Source organism: Perissodus microlepis, chromosome 17 (genome assembly GCF_051167445.1).
Source record: "Perissodus microlepis isolate ML-2025 ecotype Zambia chromosome 17, ASM5116744v1, whole genome shotgun sequence".
NCBI lineage: Eukaryota > Metazoa > Chordata > Actinopteri > Cichliformes > Cichlidae > Perissodus > Perissodus microlepis.
Genome location: NC_140477.1, coordinates 17,124,580 through 17,149,305, shown reverse-complemented (window position 1 = coordinate 17,149,305; position 24,726 = coordinate 17,124,580). Strand labels below are relative to the sequence as shown.

General features: G+C 43.0%; 3 protein-coding genes across 5 annotated transcripts in view; 1 reads left to right on the top strand and 2 right to left on the bottom strand.

The window, feature by feature from the left end:
* Positions 1-6,191, top strand: part of lamb1b (laminin, beta 1b) — a 30,486-nt gene extending 24,295 nt beyond the window's left edge. The window contains exons 24-33 of the mRNA XM_084911128.1: positions 1,247-1,616; positions 1,694-1,878; positions 2,027-2,268; positions 2,341-2,544; positions 2,636-2,780; positions 2,883-3,090; positions 3,471-3,612; positions 4,900-5,076; positions 5,163-5,322; positions 5,660-6,191. Of these exons, the coding sequence (XP_084767254.1) occupies positions 1,247-1,616; positions 1,694-1,878; positions 2,027-2,268; positions 2,341-2,544; positions 2,636-2,780; positions 2,883-3,090; positions 3,471-3,612; positions 4,900-5,076; positions 5,163-5,322; positions 5,660-5,796 (1,970 nt within the window). The 3' untranslated portion in view covers positions 5,797-6,191. The remainder of the gene's footprint in view (positions 1-1,246; positions 1,617-1,693; positions 1,879-2,026; positions 2,269-2,340; positions 2,545-2,635; positions 2,781-2,882; positions 3,091-3,470; positions 3,613-4,899; positions 5,077-5,162; positions 5,323-5,659) is intronic.
* Positions 6,192-7,028: 837 nt separating this feature from the next.
* eri1 (exoribonuclease 1) lies at positions 7,029-10,675 on the bottom strand. 2 transcript variants are annotated; one of them, XM_084911132.1, is made up of 8 exons: positions 10,304-10,675; positions 9,196-9,377; positions 8,889-9,105; positions 8,711-8,794; positions 8,528-8,637; positions 8,326-8,440; positions 7,583-7,840; positions 7,029-7,280 (listed from the first exon to the last, which is right to left on the bottom strand). In XM_084911132.1, exons 1-7 carry the CDS (start codon positions 10,376-10,378, stop codon positions 7,598-7,600), a joined length of 1,026 nt encoding a protein of 341 aa, XP_084767258.1. In that variant the 5' UTR covers positions 10,379-10,675; the 3' UTR covers positions 7,029-7,280; positions 7,583-7,597. The 2 variants fall into 2 exon arrangements, with proteins under 2 accessions (XP_084767258.1, XP_084767257.1); XM_084911131.1 differs by having other exon boundaries at positions 7,029-7,840; positions 10,304-10,674.
* Positions 10,676-12,304: 1,629 nt separating this feature from the next.
* The window catches only part of tmcc3 (transmembrane and coiled-coil domain family 3), a 120,991-nt gene continuing 108,569 nt past the window's right edge, over positions 12,305-24,726 (bottom strand). For both annotated transcript variants that reach the window (XM_084911129.1, XM_084911130.1), the window contains 4 exons: positions 19,853-20,017; positions 18,027-18,808; positions 16,261-16,396; positions 12,305-15,543 (listed from right to left, as the gene is read on the bottom strand). In XM_084911129.1, the coding sequence (XP_084767255.1) occupies positions 15,238-15,543; positions 16,261-16,396; positions 18,027-18,808; positions 19,853-20,017 (1,389 nt within the window). In that variant the 3' untranslated portion in view covers positions 12,305-15,237. The remainder of the gene's footprint in view (positions 15,544-16,260; positions 16,397-18,026; positions 18,809-19,852; positions 20,018-24,726) is intronic.

Below are 24,726 nucleotides of genomic sequence, written 5' to 3'. Positions count from 1 at the left end.
CAGAGAACTGTGCTCATGCAGTGATCTCAGTAATGACAGAGTCATGTCTGTTTTTTTTAATGCAGTGCTGTCTGAGGGCCTGAACACCACAAATCCAGTGATTTTTGGTCTTGTCTCTTGCGCACAGAGATTTCTCCAGATTTTCTGAATCTTCTGATGTTGTTATGACATAAACTGTAGATATTCAAAGTCGTCATGATTTTACCTTGAGGAATGTTATTGTAAAATTGTTGGACAATTTGTAGACAGTTTTTTTGCAGATTGATGAACCTCTGTCTGTCTCTAAGATGTTCTTTTTTGTCAGCGTTAATCTCATTAAAATTATGTTAACGCCAACGGATGGCCTTGTGCGTGGGGCTGCACGGCAAGATTAAGGAGATTAACGCTGACAGCACTAGTTCTTTTTAAAGTGAATTGGTTGCAAAAATGCTCAAGCATTTTTTTTGCCCCCTTTTTCTCTGAGACATACTGCCATCAAATGTTTCATGAAATAATCAAATGTCTCAGTTTAGACATTTGATATGTTCTCTATGTTCTAAGTACAGGAACACTGATGGGGAAAATCTATCAGACTGTTTTTTCCTTCTTTCTGACACATGATATTCCTTTTTTTTTTTTTTTTTTTTTTTTTTTTTTTTTACCGAAACCTGACCTTCGAGGTCATATTCATGTCCAAGTTTATTTACTGAAAGCATTTGAGGTTAAATAAACTTTAAGTGACTTACTTCCCAGGGAGACAAAAACATGAAGATGTTTTTTTGGATTATGAGGGCTGCGCGTAACTTACATGTTTTTACTGTTTTTATTGTTCTGACATTATAAAAGTTGAAGGTTATTTCTAAACACTCAGCAAGAAGGTCCTGGGAAGGTCGCGTCCTCCTCGTGTCTGCATGGGTTTCTCTATGTAAGGTTAACTGTCATTGGTTAACTGCAACAGATTGGTGACATGATTTGAGTCTGCCCTGCCTCTCGCCCTTTAACACCAGCAGGAACAGTGCAGAAAGAAACACTGCTATGTTTTTACCTTTATTTAAGTCCCTATCGCATTAAATCTGCTTCAGTACTGCATTAAAACTACAACAAATACAGAATATAAAACTTGATATACAAACACAGACAACAAAAAACTGTTATTAATTAAAAATTTGGGTTGTTTCACCCTTAGTACATGGTATTTCCTCTGTAGCAATATTCCTGGGAGTCGTTTTTTTAGTTCGCGTCTCCACCTTCCTGTGTGTGTTTCTAGCTTGTGACTGCGACCACCGGGGGATCTCCAGTGAGCAGTGTCATCGTGCCACAGGGCAGTGTACCTGTGTGGAGGGCGCGGCGGGCCCCCGGTGCAACGAGTGTGCTAGGGGTTACCACGGTGAGTTCCCTGACTGCAAACCCTGCCACAAGTGCTTTGCGGCTTGGGACACCGTGGTCGAGGAGCTGACCAACCAAACTCGCCGGCTGGAGGCCAAAGTGAACGAGCTGCAGACTGTCGGAGTGACGGCGCCGTACAAAGAGTTGATTAGAAGTCTCGAGAGAAACTCCAAGGCTGTCAGAGACATCTTGGAGAGCAACCCCGCCACGGTGAAGCTGGAGCAGATACAGGAGCTGATGCATCAGATAACGTATGCACACCACCAAACAGAGGCTTACTCGGGGTTGTAGCAAGCAACTGGTGTTTATTGTTTCACTGTGCTCTTAGTGGTGTGATGTCCTATCTCAATGGAAAGCTCAACACAACCGAGGAAGCCTTGGAACTTCTTCAGAGTGATGCAAATGCCACCGACGCAGACTTAGACGTGCTGACTGTTGAGGCAAACCAGTTGGAGATGAGCGTCCAGAGGCTGAGACAGCAGGTGGACGACGCCAAGAACGCCAACATACATGGTGAGAAATCAAGTGCTTCAGCCTAAAGCGTCACTCTTAGACCTTTACAGCTAAGCCAAGACAGAAAGTCGGCACGTTTTAATCGGTACATCAGTACTACATTTCCGTCCAGCCCTGTTTCACTGTTCCCTAACTTTACTGTTTCCAGGTGCCCTGGAGACTATTACTGCTGCGCACATGCAGTCTAGGATGGCAGAGCAGCGCACCAATGCTTCTACGAGCGACCCTGGCAACACAGTCAAGCAGTCAGTTGCAGTACGGAAAGCCACGGAGGACAAACTGAGCAGCAGGAAGAAGGAATTTGACCGAAAACAACAGAGAAACGTTCAGAAGCTGGACAAGCTGTCCAAAGAGCTCGATAAATTTAGCATGTCTTCACTAAGTGAGAAGGTGAGAACACTGGAAGATCGCATCTGTCTATCACACGTTCACCTTTGTTGGTAATTCTGTCTTTCTCTGTAGATTTGTGGTGGAGCCTCTGAAGGTGATGATGGCTGCTCCACCTGTGGCGGGTTGGGCTGCACCAACGAGGATGGAGCGCCTCGCTGTGGAGGAGAAGAGTGTGGAGGCGCTGTCACAACCGCTCAGACGTCTCTCAATTCAGCCAATGAGCTGGAACAGGCGATCCTAGAAGCTATGCAGGAGGTAGACAAGCTCTCCAGGATGGTAAGTGAACATGGTCGTCGTGTTATAATGTGGAACACCTGCAGGTGGATGTGAGACAGGTAACCTGGACCTGTGTGGACACTCTGCTCAGGTGTGGGAAGCGAACATCCGAGCAAACGAAGCCAAAGCGAACGCTCTGGAGGTGCTGATCAAATCCAACCAGAGCAAAGAGAGAGTGGAGCAGAGCAACGAGCAGCTCCGCAACCTCATCGGGGAGATTCGAGATCTTCTCATGAGTGAGTTTCTCCTGTACACGTCTAGTCTTCACAATGTGTAAAAATTTATGCATGTTTCTTAAAATAAAACGGTTCATTTATGTTTGGTCTGTGTTCATCCAGATGAGAAAGCAGACGCGTCCGTTATCGAGGCCTTGGCAAACGAGGTTTTGGCTCTGGAGATGCCGACGTCGGCCGAGAAGCTTCAGGAGCTGACAGACGAGATCAGGGAGAAGGTCACCACTCTGACCAGCGTGGAGACGATCCTCAGTCAGAGCGCGGAGGATGTCATGGCAGCCGAGTCGCTGCTGAAGGAGGCTAAGGCTGCAAGGTAACACATGACGACTGACAGGATGGAAAACAGGAGGAACGGGATAAAAAAATTCAACATGAAAAAATCTTTTTTGCAGTCTTACAGGTGGCAATATTTTTGTTTTCTTCTGTAATTGTTGTAAACATTTTCTTGGACTACGAGCCAAATGCAGGACATCAGAGGCAGGTGATTAGTCAAAATCTAAATCCTTGTTACCAGTTTGAGCTCAAACACAGGAGGTCAGTCAGTGAAGCGGGTAGTGAGCAGCCAACTGCAAATTTAAAATGTGAAAAACAAGCTGTTTTAGCTCCTCCCCCTTTGAACTGACATTCTTCTGATTGGCTGCCTCTGACAGAAATGTGTAAATAAACCCATCTTTCTTTCTCCCTGTCCGTCAGCGAGAAGGCGTCTAACATGAAGGACACCGCAGAAGCAGTTAAGGCTGCCCTGGACGAGACCGACCGCGCTCAGAGCATCGCCATGGACGCCATTGAGTTGGCCCAGAACAACACCAAGGGCACCATGGACCTGCTGAACGCTGTACGGCTGACCTCAGTGATGATGCGGTTTGATTCAGTGACTCCATTTACTGTTTCGGGATGACAAAAACAGCACAAAGTTCAAGAGATGGAGTCGTGCGTTGTTGCCATTTTAGAAAGGTCTGCCTTGTTTTCAGTAACAACTGACTTTAAAAACAATATTGCAGTCAGGAAACACTCAGCTTTGATTTAGTTTAATCACGGTGATATAAAAATGTTTTATTGCTGTCGGGTGTTCGGATGTAATATTTTTATTTTAAAAAGCATTTTTAGTCTAAGCTATTAAAAATAAACGTAAAAAAACATAACAAATTAAATTAGAAACTTTGAAAAAATAAAAATAATATAGCAAACAAAAGCTGAATGTACGTAAAGGAAACTGACTTTCTAATGCCTGACAACGCCACCCACAAAATAATTCATAAAGACACAAAGGTATTCAAGTTTAACTAAAACTAAACTTGAAAGATTGAATGAGCTCCAAAAACTTCCTGAAACTGAACTGGATTCAGAAAAAATATTTACAACTAAAATAACCCAGTTTGGGTCCTTTTTTTAAGACAGAAAAACAAAACATTCTTTCTCACAGTTTTACAATTTGAGCAATAGTTCTTCAACTGTGCTTTCACTGACTCCTTTGTCCAACCTTTGATGAGACGACTCAAAGGTAGCCGTGTCTTCGCTTTCATACAAAAGAAATTCCGAGATAATCCACAGATTTTGGCTTATCTGGGTTACTTCAGGGTTAACTTTGGGTTTTTGGTACTATAAATATGGATCACTTTTCCCACGGTGCTCCAGAGGTGATGTTCCATATAAGAGATCAACAAGTCACCAGCTACTTACCAATCAAATCTCTGGAAAATAGCCTCACAGGTCCTGGACCATCCTGTGGATCACAGGAGGGTCCAAAGATTTTTAATAGCATCTGAAGTCTTTAGCTTTCCCCGATGATCATCAGTAATAAATATAGATGTTTAAAGATAACTTATTATTCTATATGAGTTCTGTGACCTTATATCTTATGTCAATGCTATAGTTGGGTTTCCTTCCTGGCATTGAACAGGCTAAACTTTAGCCTGTTTTTTTTTAGCTGTGGTTGGTCAGAAGCTGCCAGCGCCGCTCCTTTCATGTGAACACACAGGAGAAACTCTGGCTTAAAGGGATGAGATGCAGGTGAAATTAATGATGGTGGGATTAGCAGAAAGAGTATGAGGCAAACCCTGAACAGTTAAAAAGAAGAAGTGAAAAAGAAAAGACAAGATAAATCTGTGCATTTGTGCGTCAGGTGGAGTCGGAGACGGCCAAGTCGGAGCTGAAGCTCAGTAACACCACGGGCCGCCTGCTGCAGCTGGAGAGGGAGGTCGGCCTGCTGAGGCAGAACAACCTGGAGATGAAGGAGATAATGGTGTCGACCGAGCAGACGACGCAGCAGGCCAAACAGGATGCCGACGAAGCAGAGCAGGTCTCACAAACGTGCGCAACCGTGTTGGTTTGCATGTGAATCCACTCCTGCTGCAGTGTGTTTTTTTTTTTTTTGTGTGTGTGCAGGAGTTCAATGAGAGGCTGAAGGATAAATTTGCTGAGGTGGAGGACCAGGTGGAGGTTAAAGGGGAGTCGGTGCAGCAGGCGAAGAGGAGGGCAGACGAACTGCAGCAGGAGGCCATAGAGCTGCTCAATCAGAGCAGCAGAAAGCTGGAGAGACTCAAAGGTGAACACTGTTCAGATAAATTTATAATAACTCTGTAGTTTTGTCTTCTGTTCTTTTAAATTAATGCATTTCTAACAAACAAGAAGGGAGTTTGCTCTCTTCCTGTTTGTTTAGATCTGTTTTTTTTTTTGTTTTTTTTACATTATTGGATCCTCTCCTGTTAAAAAATACACAAAGCACATGAAATAATCTGCTACGAACCAGCCGACTGATCTCGAGTCAGTTTCTGAAGTACGATCAGATATATAAAAATTAAGAAAAAAATATTCCACTTGTGCAAGAAATTTAATTTAAACCGTTAAAAAAAGACAGTTTTGTTTTTGTGTGGCGTTTTCAGAGTTAGAGGTCTCCTACGTGGACAACCAGCGCATCCTGGAGGCCAAAGCTAAAGAGCTGGCCGAGCTGGAGCAAGCCGCCCGCAACATGCTGGAGGAGATGAGCCGCAAAGTAGCGCTGTACAGCACCTGTTTGTGATGAAACCATCACCGCCTTTGACTTTATTGACAGTGCCAAAGTGTCTTACGTACTGCTCCCACATGCCTGCTCCTTTTACGGCTGTTAAATAAAAACACTAATATATTTGACGTTGCCAAAAAATGTTTCAACGACAGAAAAAAAGCTTTAAAGCTGCCAAAGACCGTCAGAGTATTAAAGTAAGGAGTCCAGAAGGAAAGCACTAAGAAGCCATCATGACCTCGAAGCCAATATACCTGCATACGTTACTACAATGTGTTTAATTGTAACTATATTAAAAGGATTAACATTTCACATGTACTTAATAATCCAAAGATATCACTTGGACATGGTGCCTTAACAACCAGCCAATAATAAACCTGACTACAAGAAAAACACATGTCAGCTGGTCTTGTTTAATCTTTTGTGTTCTGGTAAAAAAAAAACAAAAAACACTTTTTTTCCCTATTATAAATAAATAAATAAAGACCAGAGAAATGGGCTGCACAGCCACAAAGCCTGGAAGACTTGATGATAGAAGCAGCTGAATTACAAAGAAACCTTGAGGGAAAGCTGTGTCTGCACTTCTTTTGATGATCATAGTACAGACAGTTGGGTCTGCAAACATACACATAAGTGTTAGATTAAAACAACTGTGTTTAGTTTACACCCAGGTTTCCAAAGTGTCACTACTGGAAGCATGAGGTGATACCAGGACCCTACAGAGGTCACACAGGTAGTCCATATATATGTTCAGATGTCAGGTTTGCTGCATCTCGCAGCACAGTCTTAAGAGCAGGAAAGACATTCCAGGAGATATGCAGGCACTCTAGAGTTACTCTACAGCCTTCCAAGAGGCCGCAGAAAGCCCCGAACCTATCAGCAAGCCCGCTATCTGCTCCTTTGTGCAAAGAGGAACAGGATGAGCACAGCCAGAGCTACAAAATGACCTCCAGCAGGACAATGGTGTGAAAGTCTGATCAGCGAGTCGGAAACAGGCTTCATGCTGGTGCCATAAAGGTGTGACGCCCTCTAGTGGGCCCTGCGCTTGCGGCCCAGCACTGTGGAGCCCGATTAATATTTGCCATAGAATACCACCCCTGATGCCCTGAGAGCAGGTTTAGCCTGTCAACGCTTGCCTGCTGTAAGGCACCTGTGTCCAAGCTTCTAAAGTGACTCGACTGCCTCTCTTGTCCCTTCAAAATTTGCTGAATCTAAAGCATGCATCACACAGAGTGAAGAAGATGAAAAACTGCAAACAAAAAGAGACATTTAATTTGCATTACTTATCAGATCTGCAGAGACATTTCAGTTGAAACAAATCCTCATTTATGAAACAAACATTAAATCAAGACATCTGTACACGTGACGACAGTACAACACAGGCTGAACTCCTTAATTACAGCTTTTCTTTAAGAGGTCCATTTATGGAGCTGTCCTAGTCCACAGGACCGACTCTTCGACTCTCTGCGAGGAAAGCGGTGAGCAGTGTCATCGTGCAGCACCTTAAACAGCACAGCAGCATTTATGTGTTTTATTAGCACAGTAGTTTAAATTGTTGATATGTGTGTTCATGTGAAGCTGCAGATTAGGCTTTATTATGCTGTCAAGGGTAAAAACTGAATTCTCTCCACCACAAGACAACTGAAAGATATTTCTGTGATACTGTTGAGAAACAGCAGCGCAGTAAGGCGTGGCGAGGCAGACTTTTCCACCCAGAAAATGAAGGAATGATCCACTTTTAAAGATCTGGTGTAAAAGGAGACTTTGAGCTCCAGTATAAGTATTTTCAGTGGTAAAGAGTCACCTGGAGGTCATGGTTCTAGTCCCTGCTGCGGGGGTTGTGTGGAGGCGGAGCTCCTTCCACAGGCGCCGAGCTGGGAACTGAGAGCAGCTGGCCGCCGTGCATGCGCTCGTTGACGCGCAGCTGGCAGCCATCCTGCAGCATGCGGACAGCTATCCTCGCTATGTTGCGTGAGTCGTCGAGCCCGGAGTGAGGACGACCTTCGTACGTCAGGCCGAGTTTCTCCAGCATGGTGCTCAGCTTCGTCTGAGTACGCGGCACCTGGAGGAAGAAGAAGAAAATATGGCTGGTTAGCAGTGGAGACCTTTTATCATAGAAGACATTAGGACATGTGAGAAATAGCATATCTGTGAGGAGGTTCATGGACGTGACATAGGAAGGCATGCAGAGGGTTTAATGACTAAAATGAGCTGGAACAGTACGAATACAGTGCTGTGAAAAAGTATTTGTTCCCTTTTTGGGGTTTTTTTGGTTTCTTTGGGCTTTGATGTGTTGCTATTTGAGACATTTTAGCCTGCTTCACTTTACCAGACAGGTTCTATTTGTGATTTCTTGATTCAACAGGTCTTACAGTAATCAGAGCTGGGTGTGATTAATGAAATAAGGGTGCAGTTACTTTTTTTTTTTTTTTTAGCTTTGGATAACTTTTTTCCCCTAAATAAATGAAATCATCTTTGACTAATATTAAAATTAGTTTTAAAAATCTAAAACATGTAAGCGTGTCTGTACAAAGCTGTAAAATGTACCTTGTAGAAGTTTCCGTATGACTTTCTTATGTTTATCCACTTCTTTGCAAACGGAGGATATTTGATTCGGCTGACCCGACACTGGATGTTGAGGAACTTGCTCATATCCCACGACCTGTGGACAATGTTAAAGAAACGGCGCTGTAAACCAAGTGAGGAGAAGAAAGTAAACATCCTGCAGAAGCTTTGACGTGAAACCCACCCGTCAGTCAGGATGGCGTATTTGTATTTTGTCCCGAGTTCCCTTTTCTGAAGCCACGACACAACTCGCTGCAGGACTACTGGGAACAGGTCTGCTTCTTCGACCATTTTCTACCAACACAACACAGAGAAATGAGTAAATGACCCACACGTGTAACGTGATAGTGATGTGAACTCAACCGACCTGCGTTATTCCCGTCAGCTTCACACAGAAGTCTGAGAGTTGTGGGTTAAGCTCGGGCTTCACGTACTCTTGAAAGGTGTCCACCTGTGCAGAACGTTAGAGGAACATCATTATTAACAACAATAGAAACAACAACAACAAAAGACAACTCCTGATCTAAGTCACAATCTTTACTAACAATCTCCAAGGTGTGCGTGTTGATGAGAACCATAGGGAACTCAATGATTTCGTGGAGGAAGTCTGAAGGATTGTCCTCTTCACATGTGGCTTCAAAGTCCACCACACAGATGTAGTCGTAGTACGTGTCGGTGGGGCCTCCCTCTGCCGCCGTCTGCATTAGCTTCTGTTTCTTATAGTGGCTCTTCAATCTCTTCTTCATCACATCCTTCACTCCTCTGCACACACCAAGAGAAAAACTGTTTGGTAGAACACTTCTAAGGGACAAGCACAAGTGTTTGGTCCTCAAATATTTATTAAAAACTCACCGTGTGTCGAGCTTTAACTCCGCTAACTTGATCCGAAGCTCCTCCTTCGTCATGCGGTTGATGTTGCCATTGGCCAAAGCAATCTCTTTGTACACCGGATGGCTGAAGTCACCCTTCGACTGAGACGGGGACACCTGAGGAGCAGATTCTCCCGCAGGACACAACCTGCTGCTAGGCTTCTCCTGAGGAGGAGACGTGTGGGTCGTTATGTGTCAGAAAGTGATGTAACTCTACAAATTTGGCCATCAAAAACACAGAGAGCATGGATCAATGGTTTGTTTGGAGGAACAGATCATTTTAGAGTGAAGTCCAACAACACATCAGATAAGATTATCTGCAAAAGAAAGTAGATAGCAGTTTCTGAAATACTCAGACCTATCTACTGGGATTTTCCCACAAAACCATCTCTAGGAGGTAAAAGGAAAATAGGCAGACTGTTCAAACTTAATGCAACCATGCAGAAGAGCATCTCAAACCTTGAAGCAGGAGACGACCACACTGGGTGCCTCTGCTGTCCTCTAACAGGAAACTAGTTCCTTGACCATGACAGTGAGTTCACTGACCTCACATGGCCTGCACAGTCACCAGATCTCAATCCAACAGAGCTCCTTTAGGAGGTGGTGGAGCAGAAGAGTCGCATCATGGATGAGCACCCACTGTGCGATGCTATCCTGATAACTTGGAGCAAACTTCTTGTTGATTATGTGCCTTTAAGAAGTAACACTGAAGGAAAACGGGGTCTAACCCGAGAATAGCGATCTCTTTAGCTTTAAAAAAAGAATAGCTCAGTCAATTAAAATACAACACGACAAGATGAAGTACACAGAGCAAAAGAGAATCGGGGTCGATTTACGGGCTCACATTAACAAAACAAGGCGATGTAGCTCCCGTCTACTTCAAATATTTTAGTATTAATTACTCCAATACAAGAGTAACTAAAAGTAACGCGGTTTCTAGTCATTTTCATCAAGTCGGCGCCTTACCAAAGAACCCAAAGGGACATATCTCTCACCGGCCTGTCTTTGGTGTCAATGAACTCACCAGCCAGTCAGTTTACTTAAACGCAAACAGCGTTTACACGGAGCAGTGATTCTGCAAGCTCACCCACCTTCTCCTGCTCCTTTACGCTGGACGTCTTCACATTGTCCTCCTGGCCGTGAATGTTCTCCTTGTGTTCGTCCATTTAAAGCTGAGGTTAGTCCAAAAGTTGCTCAGATCATTTAAAAATAACATAAATTCAAGGCTAAACCAGGTCTGCTGCTGCTCCCGCTAGCCTCAACAAATTAATGGCTGAAGCAGCTACCGCTAACCAGCGCCGACACGTTCAGTTAACGTCAGATATTTCACACAAATCAACCACGGGAGGTTTTTTTCAGACAGTAAATAATAAGGTGCCTTTGCTAAACCCACATAACAGCACTGAACTTTTCATTTTCATGAGGGGGACAGTTATGACAGCTTCCGCTTTGCGCCAAAACAGCAGCAACAGCGCTCACTATCGCCACCTGCTGCTGCGGATGAACGCAGCAACAGGTGTTTTTTGTTTTTGTTTTGTTTTTTTTCACCCAGGACAGGTGAACTCAACTTTAATGTCAGAATTTCTGAGAATAAATTTAAGAGAAATACTAGGATTTGAAAATCATAAATTTGCACATTGTAATCTTTAATTTTCGTAGCTTGAATTGAAGTCCTTTTCATGTTTTCAGCACTCGGTTAGTAAACACTCATAGTCTGTTTTTGTTGGGTAAAAAAGGTAATTTACTCTATTGGGAATACAGTGTAGCTAGATTTGTAAATAGATGCAGTAACTTTATGTACTAATAATGTAGCTGTTATCTATTACAAATCACCTGTGAACCTACATCGCTAGTATTATAAAAATGTGTGCAATTATTTAGCCAGACCTAACCAGCTGCACATTTTGTTTGTATTCCACTAGAGCAGCTTTGCATGATTCGGACTTCTAAATAATCCTTATTTATGTTTATTGCAGCCCAACACTTCATCCTTTGTCCAAAACAAGCTCCCTTAGTACCATTTAAGCAAACTTTCCTCTGATTGGCTGTTAAACAGATTGTTTAAAAGTGGTTGGGGATATATGCCAAATATGACCATATTAGGAATATCCACTTTATTTCACATCATGCAGAGCCAAGAAAAAAACTGACACCAGACATTTGAAGCAGTCTGAAGCCTGAGCTGCTGGCTCACAGGGATTACTGATGTATACACTGACTTCATTATCAGACCTGCTTATTATGAGCATCCATCACTGGAACAGTGCAAATAAAGTGCTATGAAAAAGAATTATGTCCCTTCCTTAGTTTTTTGCGTATTTATCAGAATTCATGGTTCCAGCAGTAAGAAAGGCAGGGTACTATCTAACTGAATAGTAAATTTCTAATTATTTTAGTATAGTTGCCGTATTAAAAAAATATTTGAAGCAGATATATGTAATAAAACTAATTAGAGATATTTGGAGGCAGTGCTCCTGTTTGGCCACTAGTTGTCACTCTATCTCTATTTAAAGCCACAAACCATTGATGTTTTCACTGTACACATCTATACAGTATGAACCCTTTGTAAGCCTCTGTAAGGGGAAAACACTTCACAAAACATCATCGCCAGAGGTCAGCAAAACCAGAAAACTGGAAATTCTGGCGCTGTGCAGCTAATGATAACTGTAAATCCTGGGTGGGGCTGCTGCTGCTTTGATTTGACGTTTGTCTCTGAGACAACAGAATGAAAATGTCTGTCTTAATGAAAAGCAATAAAGGACACCTGGCGTTCAATTTAAGATCCATCTGTGCCTGCAAATCCTAAATTACTTCCCTTTGTTCGCCTGCACTTGAGTTTTGCAGAAGATTCTAATGGATTTTTAAGCATCCATGAATTTAAACTGAAGACAGCAGTGAAATTGAATGCAGTTAAATCAATGTCGTTTCTAAAAGCTTATCCAGCTGCTTTAAGTCGAAGTGATTTACACCCTGGTTTATGCATGTATTCCTTATGAAGCTTGCAGAGCACTATGATCTTCACAGTTGGATTACATCTTCCATAATCAATAAGAAGCTCAGTTTTTTTTTTATTTTTAAAAAAGGCACCTTGATAGAAAAACAATGATTTATTTTATCATCTGAAAATATAATAATAATACAGTTATAGAAAACCCATAACCAGAAACTAATGCACAGAAATTAGAAAAGAAAAAGACAAAGAAAACACACACACACACCATGAGCTCAGAGCTTTGGAGAGGAGGTGCACGTCTCTCCTAACAGAGAGTGTTTGAACCAGTTTGCAAAATACATCAAAGATGAGCTTACGTTTCATAAAAAACCTCCATATTTGGCTTTTTTTTTTCTTCTTAGAATAGAGAAAAACAGAAAAAGGACACACAGAAGAAGAAAAAACAGGCTGCACTGAAAAGGCATCAGTCCTATTTTTTAACCCCCTCGTCATCATCTTCATCACAGTGAAATGGGGTCGGGGAGCTACATTTTTCACTTCCCTCTGTCCAGTCTGCGATGCTGCATTCAAGTCACGTGCGGGAAAGCGGCTATCGCTGCTGGGAAACATGCTGCTTTAATGTTTGAACAGACGCTTATTTCAAGTAAAAAGAGAAAAATCTTCAGCCTCTCAAATCTTCTAAATATCAGAACAGAGCGTCTGAATGCTGCCATGTTTTTTTTCCCCCTGGACATGAACGCAGCACAGCATCAAAGGCTTCACACACACATACACTGTAATTTGTTCTGATCACCTCTCCAGAAAAGGCCATCTAATGTGATCACGTGTCAACTTTAAACAATTTCAAATCGGCATAATTTCACCTTATTTCCCTCCACGTGCACCAAACTGCATCACGCGTTAGTGTTCTCTCTACATGTGTCGTGTGAGAAAACAGGCTCTGCTTCTCAGCTATCTCTTGATGTTAGTACAAGGTTTCCCTTCTCACTGTTAGAGGCTTTAAAAAGCTTTCAGAAGCAACAGTTACCTGAAAACACAAACATCATAACAAAATAACCACAAAACACCAAATTAACAAGAGATGAGGCAGTTAAGCAGCTTTCACTTCAAAACAGGCAGCCTGACATTTTGGGAAATAGTCACTTTTTTTTTGTTTTTTTGTTTTGGTCTATTCAGTGTGAAGTTAGAGCCAGAGGACGGAGATGTTGGCCAACTATAAGACAAGTCCCTGGTGTTTTTGAACACATTAATCAAATCAGACGTGGTGACCAGCAGGTGAGTGCGACAAACAGGTAAAAGAAACTTGGCGGTAACCAGCAGGGAGGTAAACCGGCTTGTTTCAGACAGAATGAAGCAATGCAGAGACGCTGTCTATCTCTATGTCCCGCCCCCGACTTTAACCGTTTCCATCTGGGAGCCTGTCAGGAGTAACTCTTGATTCTTTTACCTGAACTGAGGAGTTTCTGTCATATTTCAGGCTACTTCAGACTAAAATGACTGTGTATCTATCAGAAGTTAATGAAGTGGTCTCTGGCTGTACAGGAACGTATTGTCTAACAGCCTCTTTATTGATTACAGATGTGTCAAAACTTGTCATTACAGGAAATGTGGAGATCGTTGAATGTCATCTTAATGGGGAAAGAGTTAAAGAGGCCATCATTTTGTTGCCCAGTAAATGACAGGTGTATCTGATCATTATCTTGGTAAAGATGAAGCTGTGTGCACATTTTAAACAATTTTTCTTGTTTTACTGCATTTGTAACAAGAACTGTGAGGAAATCCGTTCAGCGCTCTGGCAGGAAACGCTGATTGGGCAGGGTTGGAGCTCTGGACCAAAACACCAATAAAAACATAACTTGCAGGAATGTGAGCATTTTAAGCTCATTTTGGACAAAACTCGATTGGTAGGTTTAAAGAAGGGCTTTAAAATAACTGCATGAAGTCGTTTCCTGAGCAGCGGCTGCTGCTTCTCAAAGCACCGTGACCAAGGGGCCGCATCGAGGATCGACTTTGAGATAAATAAGGATTATTGTGAGGATTCAAAGATACACCAGAAGACTGAACAATAATAATTATGGATCAGGGGAAAAAATCAGGCAGTTGAGGTGAGCAGAATCATGAAGCTAATTCATTAAATTAACGCATAATTAGGAGTATTTTTTTCAAATTTATAATCATTTAGTTACTGTGAGTCACTGTGAGAGGTCAGATTTGGGCAATAAAAATGAAGGAGGGAGATAAAAGCAGGTTTGGGCATCACTTTTCACTGCAGCTGTAGCTTAAATGTTTTAATTTCTTACAGCAGATTTCTTTCACAGCATGTCCATTAATGATCTCTCCCGGCTCTAGCTGCACATCTACCATCCAGACTTGAGCCTATTTTTCAAAATGTTTAACTGTTCCTTGAAGAAACATATTACAGAGACACACGAGTAAGTGCACAACGCACACGAATACACAGATTTACACACTGATAGAAAACAGCTTAAAACAATGTGCAATCCCAGACTTCAAACTGTCGCTTTGAAGAAGATGCTGAAAGTAAAAAAAACCTCACATAAATACAGAACAGCAGCGAGAGAGAGAGAGAGGGAGGCGCGGTGCGAATGAACCTTCAGGTGGATGTGTGTTTGTGTTTGTCACAGCGAGCTTGGTGTGCACATTTAAATCAGGTCCACTGGACTCATAACTGACAGTTTGTGTGGAGGTGGTGCTCTAACAGAAACACATCCCTTTAAAGGACAGGAAAAAATAACGTGTTATTCCATGCCCTGATGTAATCCCGCTCATTTATATTTAGACTTCAGTGTGTGTGATGCCGGTGCCACCAGAGTCTCCTGGTGACCAGATGAAAGCAGCTGAGCCGATTTATCTTTTGTTGGCCCTGCAGATCTGCAGCAGAGCAGCCACGTTTTCATGTGTGCACCTTCAGAGAGTTCCGGTTCAGGTCTTGAGCATTTATGTCCGTTTACGTGTTCTTGGTGAGGCTCAGAGCCTTAAACCGAGTCACCGTGGAGCCCAGAATCATCGGCTCATGTAAGGCTACATGTTGATTTCCTCCCCACACTGGTCTCAGTGCGGGAGGAGCAATCGTTCCAAAGCGCACTGCAAATGTTCCCAGTTCTTCCACAGCAGCGCTAGCAGGGACACGCCCACGCAGGTGAGCGCCAAGTGGAGGCGACTGCGCAGCAGCGGGGCGGTGAACTTGGCCGCAGTGGACACGCACACCAGGATGACGGTGACGATGGCCAGCATGATGTTGATGCACTTGCCCAGCAGCACTTTGGCATCCGTGTTTTCCAGCTGGATGGTTTGCTGCTGCTGCTGCTGCTGGAGCTCGAGCTTCGACACGCGAGTCTGGCACGACTCCAGCACCTCCTACGACACATGCGCGCGCGCGCGCGCGCACACACACACACACAGAAAAATGGTTAGAGATCAGGGAAACTCTGGAGAGCAGTGAGTCACAGCGAAAAGGCAGCAAAACTGGATCATGTATGAACTTCAGCTGCATTAGAAACAAGCGCAAGAACGTCCGATTAGAAATAGGAAGCAATGGAGGGACTGCTGTGGCTTCAGTGTGACATGTCATGAGAGACACAACCACATGGTTGTATTTAAAGATCAATTAATCATTTGGACGCTCAGAAATTTGTGATTAAAACCTCCTTGAAGTGAAAGGAACAGATTCAGATTAATTATTTCTCCAAAATGCTAATCTTCTGATATGAATGGAAGATTAGAAAGCTTGTAGTAGAATTGCTACAAGCTTTCTTGTAGCAATTCTTGTAGCAAACCCATTAACCACAGTGAGCATTCATGCCGTGTGGATAGACCTGTCGTCATCCTGGCAGAGACCACTTTTACCAGGATGGCCTCAAATGATGAAGGTACACTACGCAGTGACCTTTCCCACTAAGGGGTCAAACTCGTCTAAACTGAACACTGTAAATAAGGCAATAATACATTAGGCCTTTCAATTAAACTTACAATTTGAGTAAGACATTGGTTACTTAAAGGGTTAATCCTAAACTCTAATCTTAATCAGCCCTGTGCTGTGGCAGTGGTGGGGGCTTATGCCCAAACATAAGTCACCTGTATGTCCCTGGCCCTCTCATAGGCCTGGTAGGCCACCTTCTCCTCGATGCTGGCCAGCTCCTGCTTCAGATTGCTGGTCTCGTGCTGGTGCAGCTCCGTCAGGTCATTCAGCTGGTCCTCCAACCGCTCATACCTGACAGACAGAAACACCCACAAACATGCAGAGTAGGTGGAGGCGGAGAGAGCCAAGGAGAGAGAAACAATGCATTATTGAGAGTGTGTGGGCACGTAACAGTACAGCAGTGTATCTGCTGCAGCCGAGCTGCTCAGAGCATTTGCCCTTGGTTGGGGGGTTTACGTGTAAGCTCTGCCGGCTATTTTTAGGCTTTTAATGATGGACTCCTAAACTGTCAAAAGCTCTCTAAAGTTCAACAGCTCATGTAATGACAACGTTAGCTCTGTTAGGAGAGAAATGCTACCATTACTGAAGCACCGAAGTGTAAAAACATCTTCATCCAACAATTATTCCACAATTTTACTTGATACAGATCAGTGATCCTCAAACCTTTTGCCTTCTGAGCAAAAAACCTCTGCGAGCATCCCCCGGTTAGCTTCAAAGCAATGTGCAAACCGCTTTTATTTTGTATTTCGTGTTTATAGTCGTACAAATCGTTGTGCAAATATTCTTGTGACATGACTGCAGCACACATATTCTGACAGTAAAGGATATAAGGAAAAAAAAACCTTCCACAAAACAAAAACAGCATAATTTGTTGAGCAGAAATATTTTACACAGTATAATATTTCTCTTATCTTTCTCAGTTCAGTGTTTTATTGGATTTTCTGATTTAATTCAGAACTCAATAATACAAGCAAGTGATTTTACAAGTCATAGTTAATATAGTGGTGATAGCTTCGCAGAGACTCCAAAGACAGCAGTTAAACATTTTAATGTCAGCTCCGGAGATAAATTTATGATTTGTAATATTAGGCTACATAAAATTAACATTTTTATGTTGGCTCTGTGAAGTTTTGTCCAGCCTGAAAAATGTGTCGCAGTCAGGGATTCATTAAGTGAAGGGGAGGATTCACAGTTTGTGTAAGTGAGGCAGGAAACTGCATATTTCATCCTCTACTGATTAAATTTAAATTGTGATTTGTTCCCCCTCTATCTCTCCAATTTATGGTGTTGAAATAAATTTTAGATATTAAGAATTGAAATGGGTTTTTAATTACTTGTTTCAGGGGCGTTTAAGATGTTAACACTGAACTGTTGCTCACTCAAAGCCCCAGGGGCTGACTTTATACTAATGGGTATATTTAAGAAAGAAACATGTGAGTCTGTGCCCTATTATCTGTAAAATGTTCATGGAAGAGTATTTAACCATCATGTGTGGGTAACAATATTCTCCTCTCCCAGAACAACACAAAATATTCTGTTTTGATCTGTGACACAAAAAAGAAACACACAAAAAAATATCTTTCCACAGTGAGAAACAATCTGCCCTCAGTACCAGGGAAGAAAAACAAAAAACAAATCCTCTAAAGCTCCTTATAAGCAACCAAATGTCATTTTATTTTTCTTGCACCTCAGTTTAGGAGATTTTTCTTTTCTTCAAATACTATATTTTTGGCATTTCTCATTTTAATGCTGGTGTCAGTGGAGATGAAGCATTTAAAAATAGTACTGGAGCACACAAGCTTTCCCCCCTAAAACCTCCCTAGAAATCATGAAAAAAAAAAGAGCAAAAAACTAATAAATATGTCAAGAATTTTTTTTTCTGGGAGAAAAGCCTTCCTTAGACTCGTGATGCTGTGCTCACCTGTATCGCTCCTCCTGCATCACCTGCGTGAAGTAGTTGTAGTCTCGTTTAAACTGTGTGTTCAGAGTCTCCATGTCCTCTGCCAGCTGCGCTTGAGCATCCCTGATGTCCCGCACCATGTCCAGCACCTCCACTAGGCGCCCGCTGGAGTCTGACCTCCCTGGCCCCCCTGACCCCGCCCCCGATCCTCCTGCCGGGTTCCCGTTGGAGTCAGCGGATGCAGACGTCCCGGTGGAACACTCATCGTCGCTCTGGTACTTGGTCGCCTTGGCTACTGTGGTAGCGCTGCCACTCAGACCCCTCGCACCGCCCTCCACCTGCAGCCCTGACCCCGTTTCCATAGAGCTTTTCAGGTGAGCGATGTTGTCAGCGCTGCCAAACTTGTTCCTGATGAGGTTAGCGAACTCCCGCGGCTTACTGAAGAAAAATGGAGGCGAGAGCGACACGCCGGGCCCGATTGTCTTCACCTTATCCAGTGCCTGGTGGCGCCCGGTGGTGCTGACGTCCCGCAGGCTGCCCTCCTTGCTGTGAGTCCCGGACTCCTTGCCGCCGCTGTCTTTCTGGTTGTGCTTCCCATTGGTCTCGCTGTCCTTCATGCGGCGGTGGTACTGCTCCAGCTTCCTCTGCAGCCGACCGATGGTCTGCGCAGACTTCTGGTTCTTCTTTTCAAACACCTGCCGTATCCGCGACACCTGCTGCTTGTCGGCATTGTTCATAAGCTTCAGGTACTCTGCCACATTCTGGTCCCGAGCCGTCTGCTCCACCTTAATCTGCTCCGTCACCTGAAGGCAGAGCCAAAGGACAGATGTGAAAACAGCTGCTGAAGATTTAAAATCATTTAAGCACGCATGATACCAGCGCTTCTGATTCTTACCGACACCCCGATTTGTTCTATGAGTTTGCTCATCTTTCACATGGGTATGTTAGAATAAAATAATGCTGCATGAATACTGACAGCAGCCCTGTTTGTCTTTGAGCTCACTGATACTAATTTAATTTTGCCCCCCACTTCTGATCCCTAATGATAATTAGCCACGAGAGGAGACGTTAACACCTGCTTTTCTTTGCTTGTGAAGAAGTTATCCTGTGTAAACAGAGCTGGTCTTAAAGGCATCTCTAAACCTCCTCACACGGGCGTTTCCTCAGAACAAAACAAAGTTCCTCCAAGATTTTTTAGCCTCCTGTTGCTAAAAGGTAGCAGTCAATACGCCCCTCAGTCATGTGATCGAGTTTATTCCAACCATGGAAAGTTTAAAAATTACCATCTGATACTGATGCTACAGATCAAACTGTTTTCTCTGGTCTGCTTTCATTCACTGTATTTGTTTCTTTGTGTATATTCTTGACTGGGAGCAGCAGTTCATCACATTGTAATAATAATTTCACTGTTAGGTTATTGTTGAAGTCTCAAAATACTTTTGCTTGGATAAACCAGTGAATATACAGCACGCAGCACGAGTTCAGCTTAGTCTCTACAGTTGTAAAAAGTTGATATTAAAGTGCAGGATAAGCCTCTACTGTGAAAAACACTTCTAATTTCTAAAGACAGGACTGAGACGAACCTGAGTTGATTTTTTCTTTCCCCGTCGTATCAGAACTGACATTTAAAAGACATTTAGTCCATTACTGGATAAAAAAAAGCTGCTTCTGTTGCTTCATGTGTCACCAAACAGAGCTAAGGAGATACTTTAGTTTGTCTTTTACTCAAGTGTGGTGCTTGAGTTCTGAGTGCCAATGTGTCCCATGTGTACCCACAGCTTTTCAAATTAAACACGATAAATTTACAGACACACACTGAAGCAGGTGTGCGATGTTTTCCTTCTTACCTTGAGGATCTTCTGCTGCAGGCTGTCGATTCCCAGCGCTCCTTTGGTGAAATCCAGACCCACGCCGTCGTGCCCAACACCGTCAACCACGTCTAGGTTGGACTCTGAGCCGCCGCGGCGAATGGGCACCGGGATGCTGAGGACATCGCAGCCGCTGCGCTCCGCCTGCAGACATAATGATCTGATGAGTGTATATGTTTTTATTTTTTGGGTTGGTCTGTACAATATAAACACAATAACGTGTCAAAAACCACTGTGCTAATTTGTCTTTCATATGACCGACTGGGCCATTCATGGCTTGAAACCCAGAGGCAGACAACAAACTGCCATTTCTGATGCCACAAATACTCCCACTGTTGATAATATCTGACTGAGACTAACATTTACTGAGAGTTGGATAATGCTGCATTCAGACAGCATTTCTCAAGTGGAAGTGATGTTAAAAGAAGCTGATGAGACACAGATCTTTACATATTTTATACCCAATACTCATACTGAGCAGGTATATTAATCTCCATGGTTACCACCTTAGTTTGTAATGATATCTGTGGGACTGCAGTAAACCAGAAAATCGAAATTTTGACCGTCACAACTAGATCGGAGAACTCAAACTCGGCTTCATTAGGAGCAAACATGCCAAGATTGTTGAGGTATAGAAAATGAAATGGTTCAGTTTAACAGAAAAAGAAATGTTCTTGTTGCATTGCACATAAACTGTTTCACAAACAAAACACAAAAGTGCAAAAACTACTAGCAAAAATTTGGCTAAAAAATAAAAAGATCTTAGCCCGTGTAGGCCCATACAACCCATCCTCCTAGCATGAAATTGGCTGCACATAAAAACCTAAAATTGCAAATTAACTAAATTGCACTCAGTGACCTCCTTGATTTAGCCATTTCCTCAACTATCATTAAACTCGCCTCTGCTGCTCCACTACATTGAAATTTAGCTTAAAGGAACCTATTCTGATCTAGCTGCACGCCTCTTTTTCTGGGGCTTTTACTCCTCTGTGGCTCCATCTCTCTGCTGGTGTGTGATATCAAAATGAGGCAAATTCTATTATCTGAAACACACACTCTTTACACATTGTAAAGCAGTACTCAGAATACAGGCTGACCTGTAATTGCCTGCCCTCAGCATCAGCTTTCCTTTTTATATGCCATTTCCTGCTAACTAGCTTGTATGCTTGCAGCTGCAATAGAGGTTCGCCAGTTTGGCCACAATTTATTAAGAAACCGAAATGTGCATATCTGCGGGCTTGATTAAAATGAGTGGCCTGCGGGTCTTGAGTTTAACACATGAGTACACTTGAGTGACCAAAGTTATTTAATTAAATCACAAGTTAACTGGTTCAAAATCTCTGTACACCTAAATGTGTAACAGGTAACCCGCTTACAATCCCCATCATCCTCAAATTTAATCGCCTCATTATGTGATTACAAGCACACACATGTTAAGAGTTCACCAGTTACTATTCTCCAAGAAGATGCTTGAATTCTACCTGGTGTGTGTGTGTGTGTGTGTGTGTGTGTGTGTGTGTGTGTGTGTGTGTGTGTGTGTGTGTGTGTGTGTGTGTGTGTGTGTAAGAGTGATTATATGAACATCGTTTTGTGCCTGATGAAGGTCAGTTGAACTGAAACGTTGCGTTTCAGTAAAGCAGTATTCGCAGCTGAGAGACACACTCTTTCCGGCTTGTCCTGAGTCTGCCCCCATGTCTCCTCCCAGTTCGACATGCCTGAAACACCTCGCCTCGGAGCCCCAAACCACCTCAGCTGGCTCCTTTTGATGCAGAAGAATAGCAGCTCTACTATGAGCTCCTCGTTCTTTCTCCAAGGCTGAGCCCACACACCATTCAGAGGAAGCTCATTTCCTCTAAATTCTTTCGGTCTCTACCCACAGCTCGTGACCATGGGTGAGGGTAGGCATGTAGATCAATGGTTAAATTGACAACTTTGCCTTTGCATTTGGCTCGCTCTTTACATCAACAAACCAGCACAGTCTGCATCACTGCAGATGCTACGTGATGACCTCGAGAGACACTGGAACTTGTGCTGAACCCAAAACAGCAATCCAGCTTTTTCCTCCAAGTCCGAATCCACCTAATTAACCCTGGGAGGCCCAGCCAGAACAGGCCGAATGGGTCGATGCTACTGTGAGGCCACAGCGTGGAAGTCAAAAGTTGAGACTTTGGTGGTCCTATACAGGGTACTCAAGTTGACTCATCTCATGCAATAGCAGTTGAGATATTTCAGTGTGAACAAAAGTGGTGGGTTAAATGACCAACAAATCGACAGCATGCCCCGCAGAGCTGGTGCGCCGGCGTGCCTAAAATTGCTGTTGAAAAGTACAAAATTGCCTCATTCAAGAGACCAAATGAAAACTCTCATAAGCATTGTGCTGACATTTAAAACTAACGAGGCACAAATGCACTCTCTGGAGAAAACGGCAGACATTGTTCAGACCCTGCAGACAACTCAGGCTTTGAGGCAAAACTCTGCACTAAAAAAAGAAAAGAAAACCCGCCGACTGTCGTACACCACTGATTTAAAATGGCAGGTGGACTTATACGATCTCAAGAAAGAAAGAAAACAGATTCCTTTCATATTCTGTCTGCCTTGTGTGCAAAATAAGAGGATCCTTATAGAGGTGCGTACTCAGTGTGTAAGAGGCTTTGTGTAGTCAGACTGGAGGGCAGGAAAGCAGGTGATGGGACATTAAAGCACTCGTAAGACCTCACAGTGGTCAGTTATGGGAGCAGCGAGAGCTCCAAACAAGCAGCCCCCGGTGCCTGAAAATCTACTCTCTGCATTGACAAAAGCAGACGATTATGTAAGGCAACCTAAAATATTAGTATGTGGTAACTCTAGTTGCCACGGCAGCAAAGCGCACACACTGTCAGACTTGGCTCTGAAGCGCACACACACAAACTGCTGACATACCCCGAGGGCGGGTTTTGTGCCTTTATTCCTGTTGTCTTTGTGTTACGCATGCACAAGCAGAAGACATGACACTGTAATTGTGTCCTGTGGCCTGTAGCCGTGCGGCCAAGTCAGCAATCATTAGCCCGAGCAGTGAAAAACAGTCCTACGGTATGAAACAGCAACGATTATCATCATTCATGTTATTGAATCGATCTTAATGAAGCTATTCTTTGTGCTACTCCTGAGTACAGATGGCAAACGCCCTCAGAACATCACACATCCAATCAGAGGGGAAGAAATACAGCCAGAACAAAGTTGTGTTGTAAATAAACTGATTTAATTGACACAGAATAAAGAAAAAAGTGCCACTAGTAACCACAGCCTTTGTGAAGGGGGGCATTCTAACACCGGCAGGGGGTAACTCCTGTGGTTGCAAAAAGAAGCCTGGATGTATAGCAGTCTACGAGTTAACTACCTTTGATCTGTGACCTCACTAAAAAATTTCCTGGAGCCAGATTCACTAAGGCGGATTTCCATAGACTTCCATGATGTTTTTACCTGGTCTCTTCTGTTTTTTAGGGAAATTTAGTGTTTATTGAATGGAAACTAGGGAGAGAGCAAAAGGGAATAACATGACAATGAAATGGTCTGGGGCAGAGTCGAACTGATATTTTAAGACCAAAACAGCACCTTCCTGTTTACTAATCTCTTGGGTACGGTCAGAAGAAGCTGCCTTGAGATGAGCGTGCAGGAATAGACTAGTCCAGCACTTGTAAAGTTGAGTTTCTACCAAAATAATAATAATGATAATTTCACACACCGCTGGTCTCCTGCTGGTTAGAGGAACTTTGTTTTTTAAAAAAAGGTTGTGATTGCTTTGGTTGCCATATTCGCCTGTAGTTTGCATAGAAGAGACCGACTTGTCCGCAAACACCAGCTACTCGCTGAGAGGTAGTAAAACTTTGTCAAGTGCAACACAAACGTTCGCCTTCAAAGCAAAAGTTGTGCATCATCAATGTAGCCAAAAGGAGAAAAATGGTCTCTGTTTTCAGTCTCACTTTTGACAGTTTCACTAATACCCGCTGAGCAGTTGGTGAGTGTCTGAAAAGAAAAAAATTATATCGTCTGTGAAAACTACTGACAACCAAAGCAATCACATGGAGGTTTTTGGGACCATTCATCTCTTTGCAACCAATTTCACAGCAACTGTTATCAACCTTCGACAACCACTTGCCAACCAGTAGGAGAGTATACATTTTTCCGTAGCAACTTATTGTTACTGGGGTGGTGTCACCGACTGTGATTGGATATTTAGTAACCAGTTTCACAGTAACTTCAATCAAACTCCAGCAACAACTCACCAACCAGGTAATGGCCATGGTTGCCAACTGGTTTCTAGGTCGGTGTGACTGGGGCCTTATGGGGTAAACGGCAGAAAAAAACATTTAAAATTTCTAACAGTGGATTTGAAAAGTTAATGACTCAGATTTATTTACCCAGGATTTACTGATGTGACAAAAAGGCTACCAGCAACCATTGGACAACTTCCAACAAAGGTTTACTGAGGTAAATTCAGAAAGTTTCTTCTTATCTTTGGATGTTTTGGTCAATCAATTTGACTAGTCGATGTCCAAACCTAAGACTGGTCTAACTCTACCGAAAACACTAAAGCTGCAGACACACTGGAAGAGTTTAGCAGCGACATGGCGACCAGAGTCAACGGACAGCGAATGAGATTCCGCAACTTCAATTTATGGATTTTTCCAACTTTCAGATGAGTGTCTGAAGTGACTACCAATCACAGTGGAAAATTCAGTTTATTGACATGTGACCTGTAAATACATTAGTGGGTTACCTAGGCAACCTGAAATCTCCACAAGTGACAAGCCATTAGCTTCAAAGCGAGGAGCGACAAGTAAATCAATTCCAGCTTCAGAATCTTTATAAAACCA

Bases quoted from the DNA above. Each gene is read 5' to 3' on its own strand.
- eri1 (XM_084911132.1), bottom strand. From the start codon at position 10,378: ATGGACGAACACAAGGAGAACATTCACGGCCAGGAGGACAATGTGAAG. The intron at 8,638-8,710 runs GTCGGTTGAGTT...TTGTGTTGGTAG, and splicing joins AGCTGACGGGAATAACGCAG to AAAATGGTCGAAGAAGCAGA. The intron at 8,441-8,527 runs GTGGGTTTCACG...CATTGTCCACAG, and splicing joins TACGCCATCCTGACTGACGG to GTCGTGGGATATGAGCAAGT.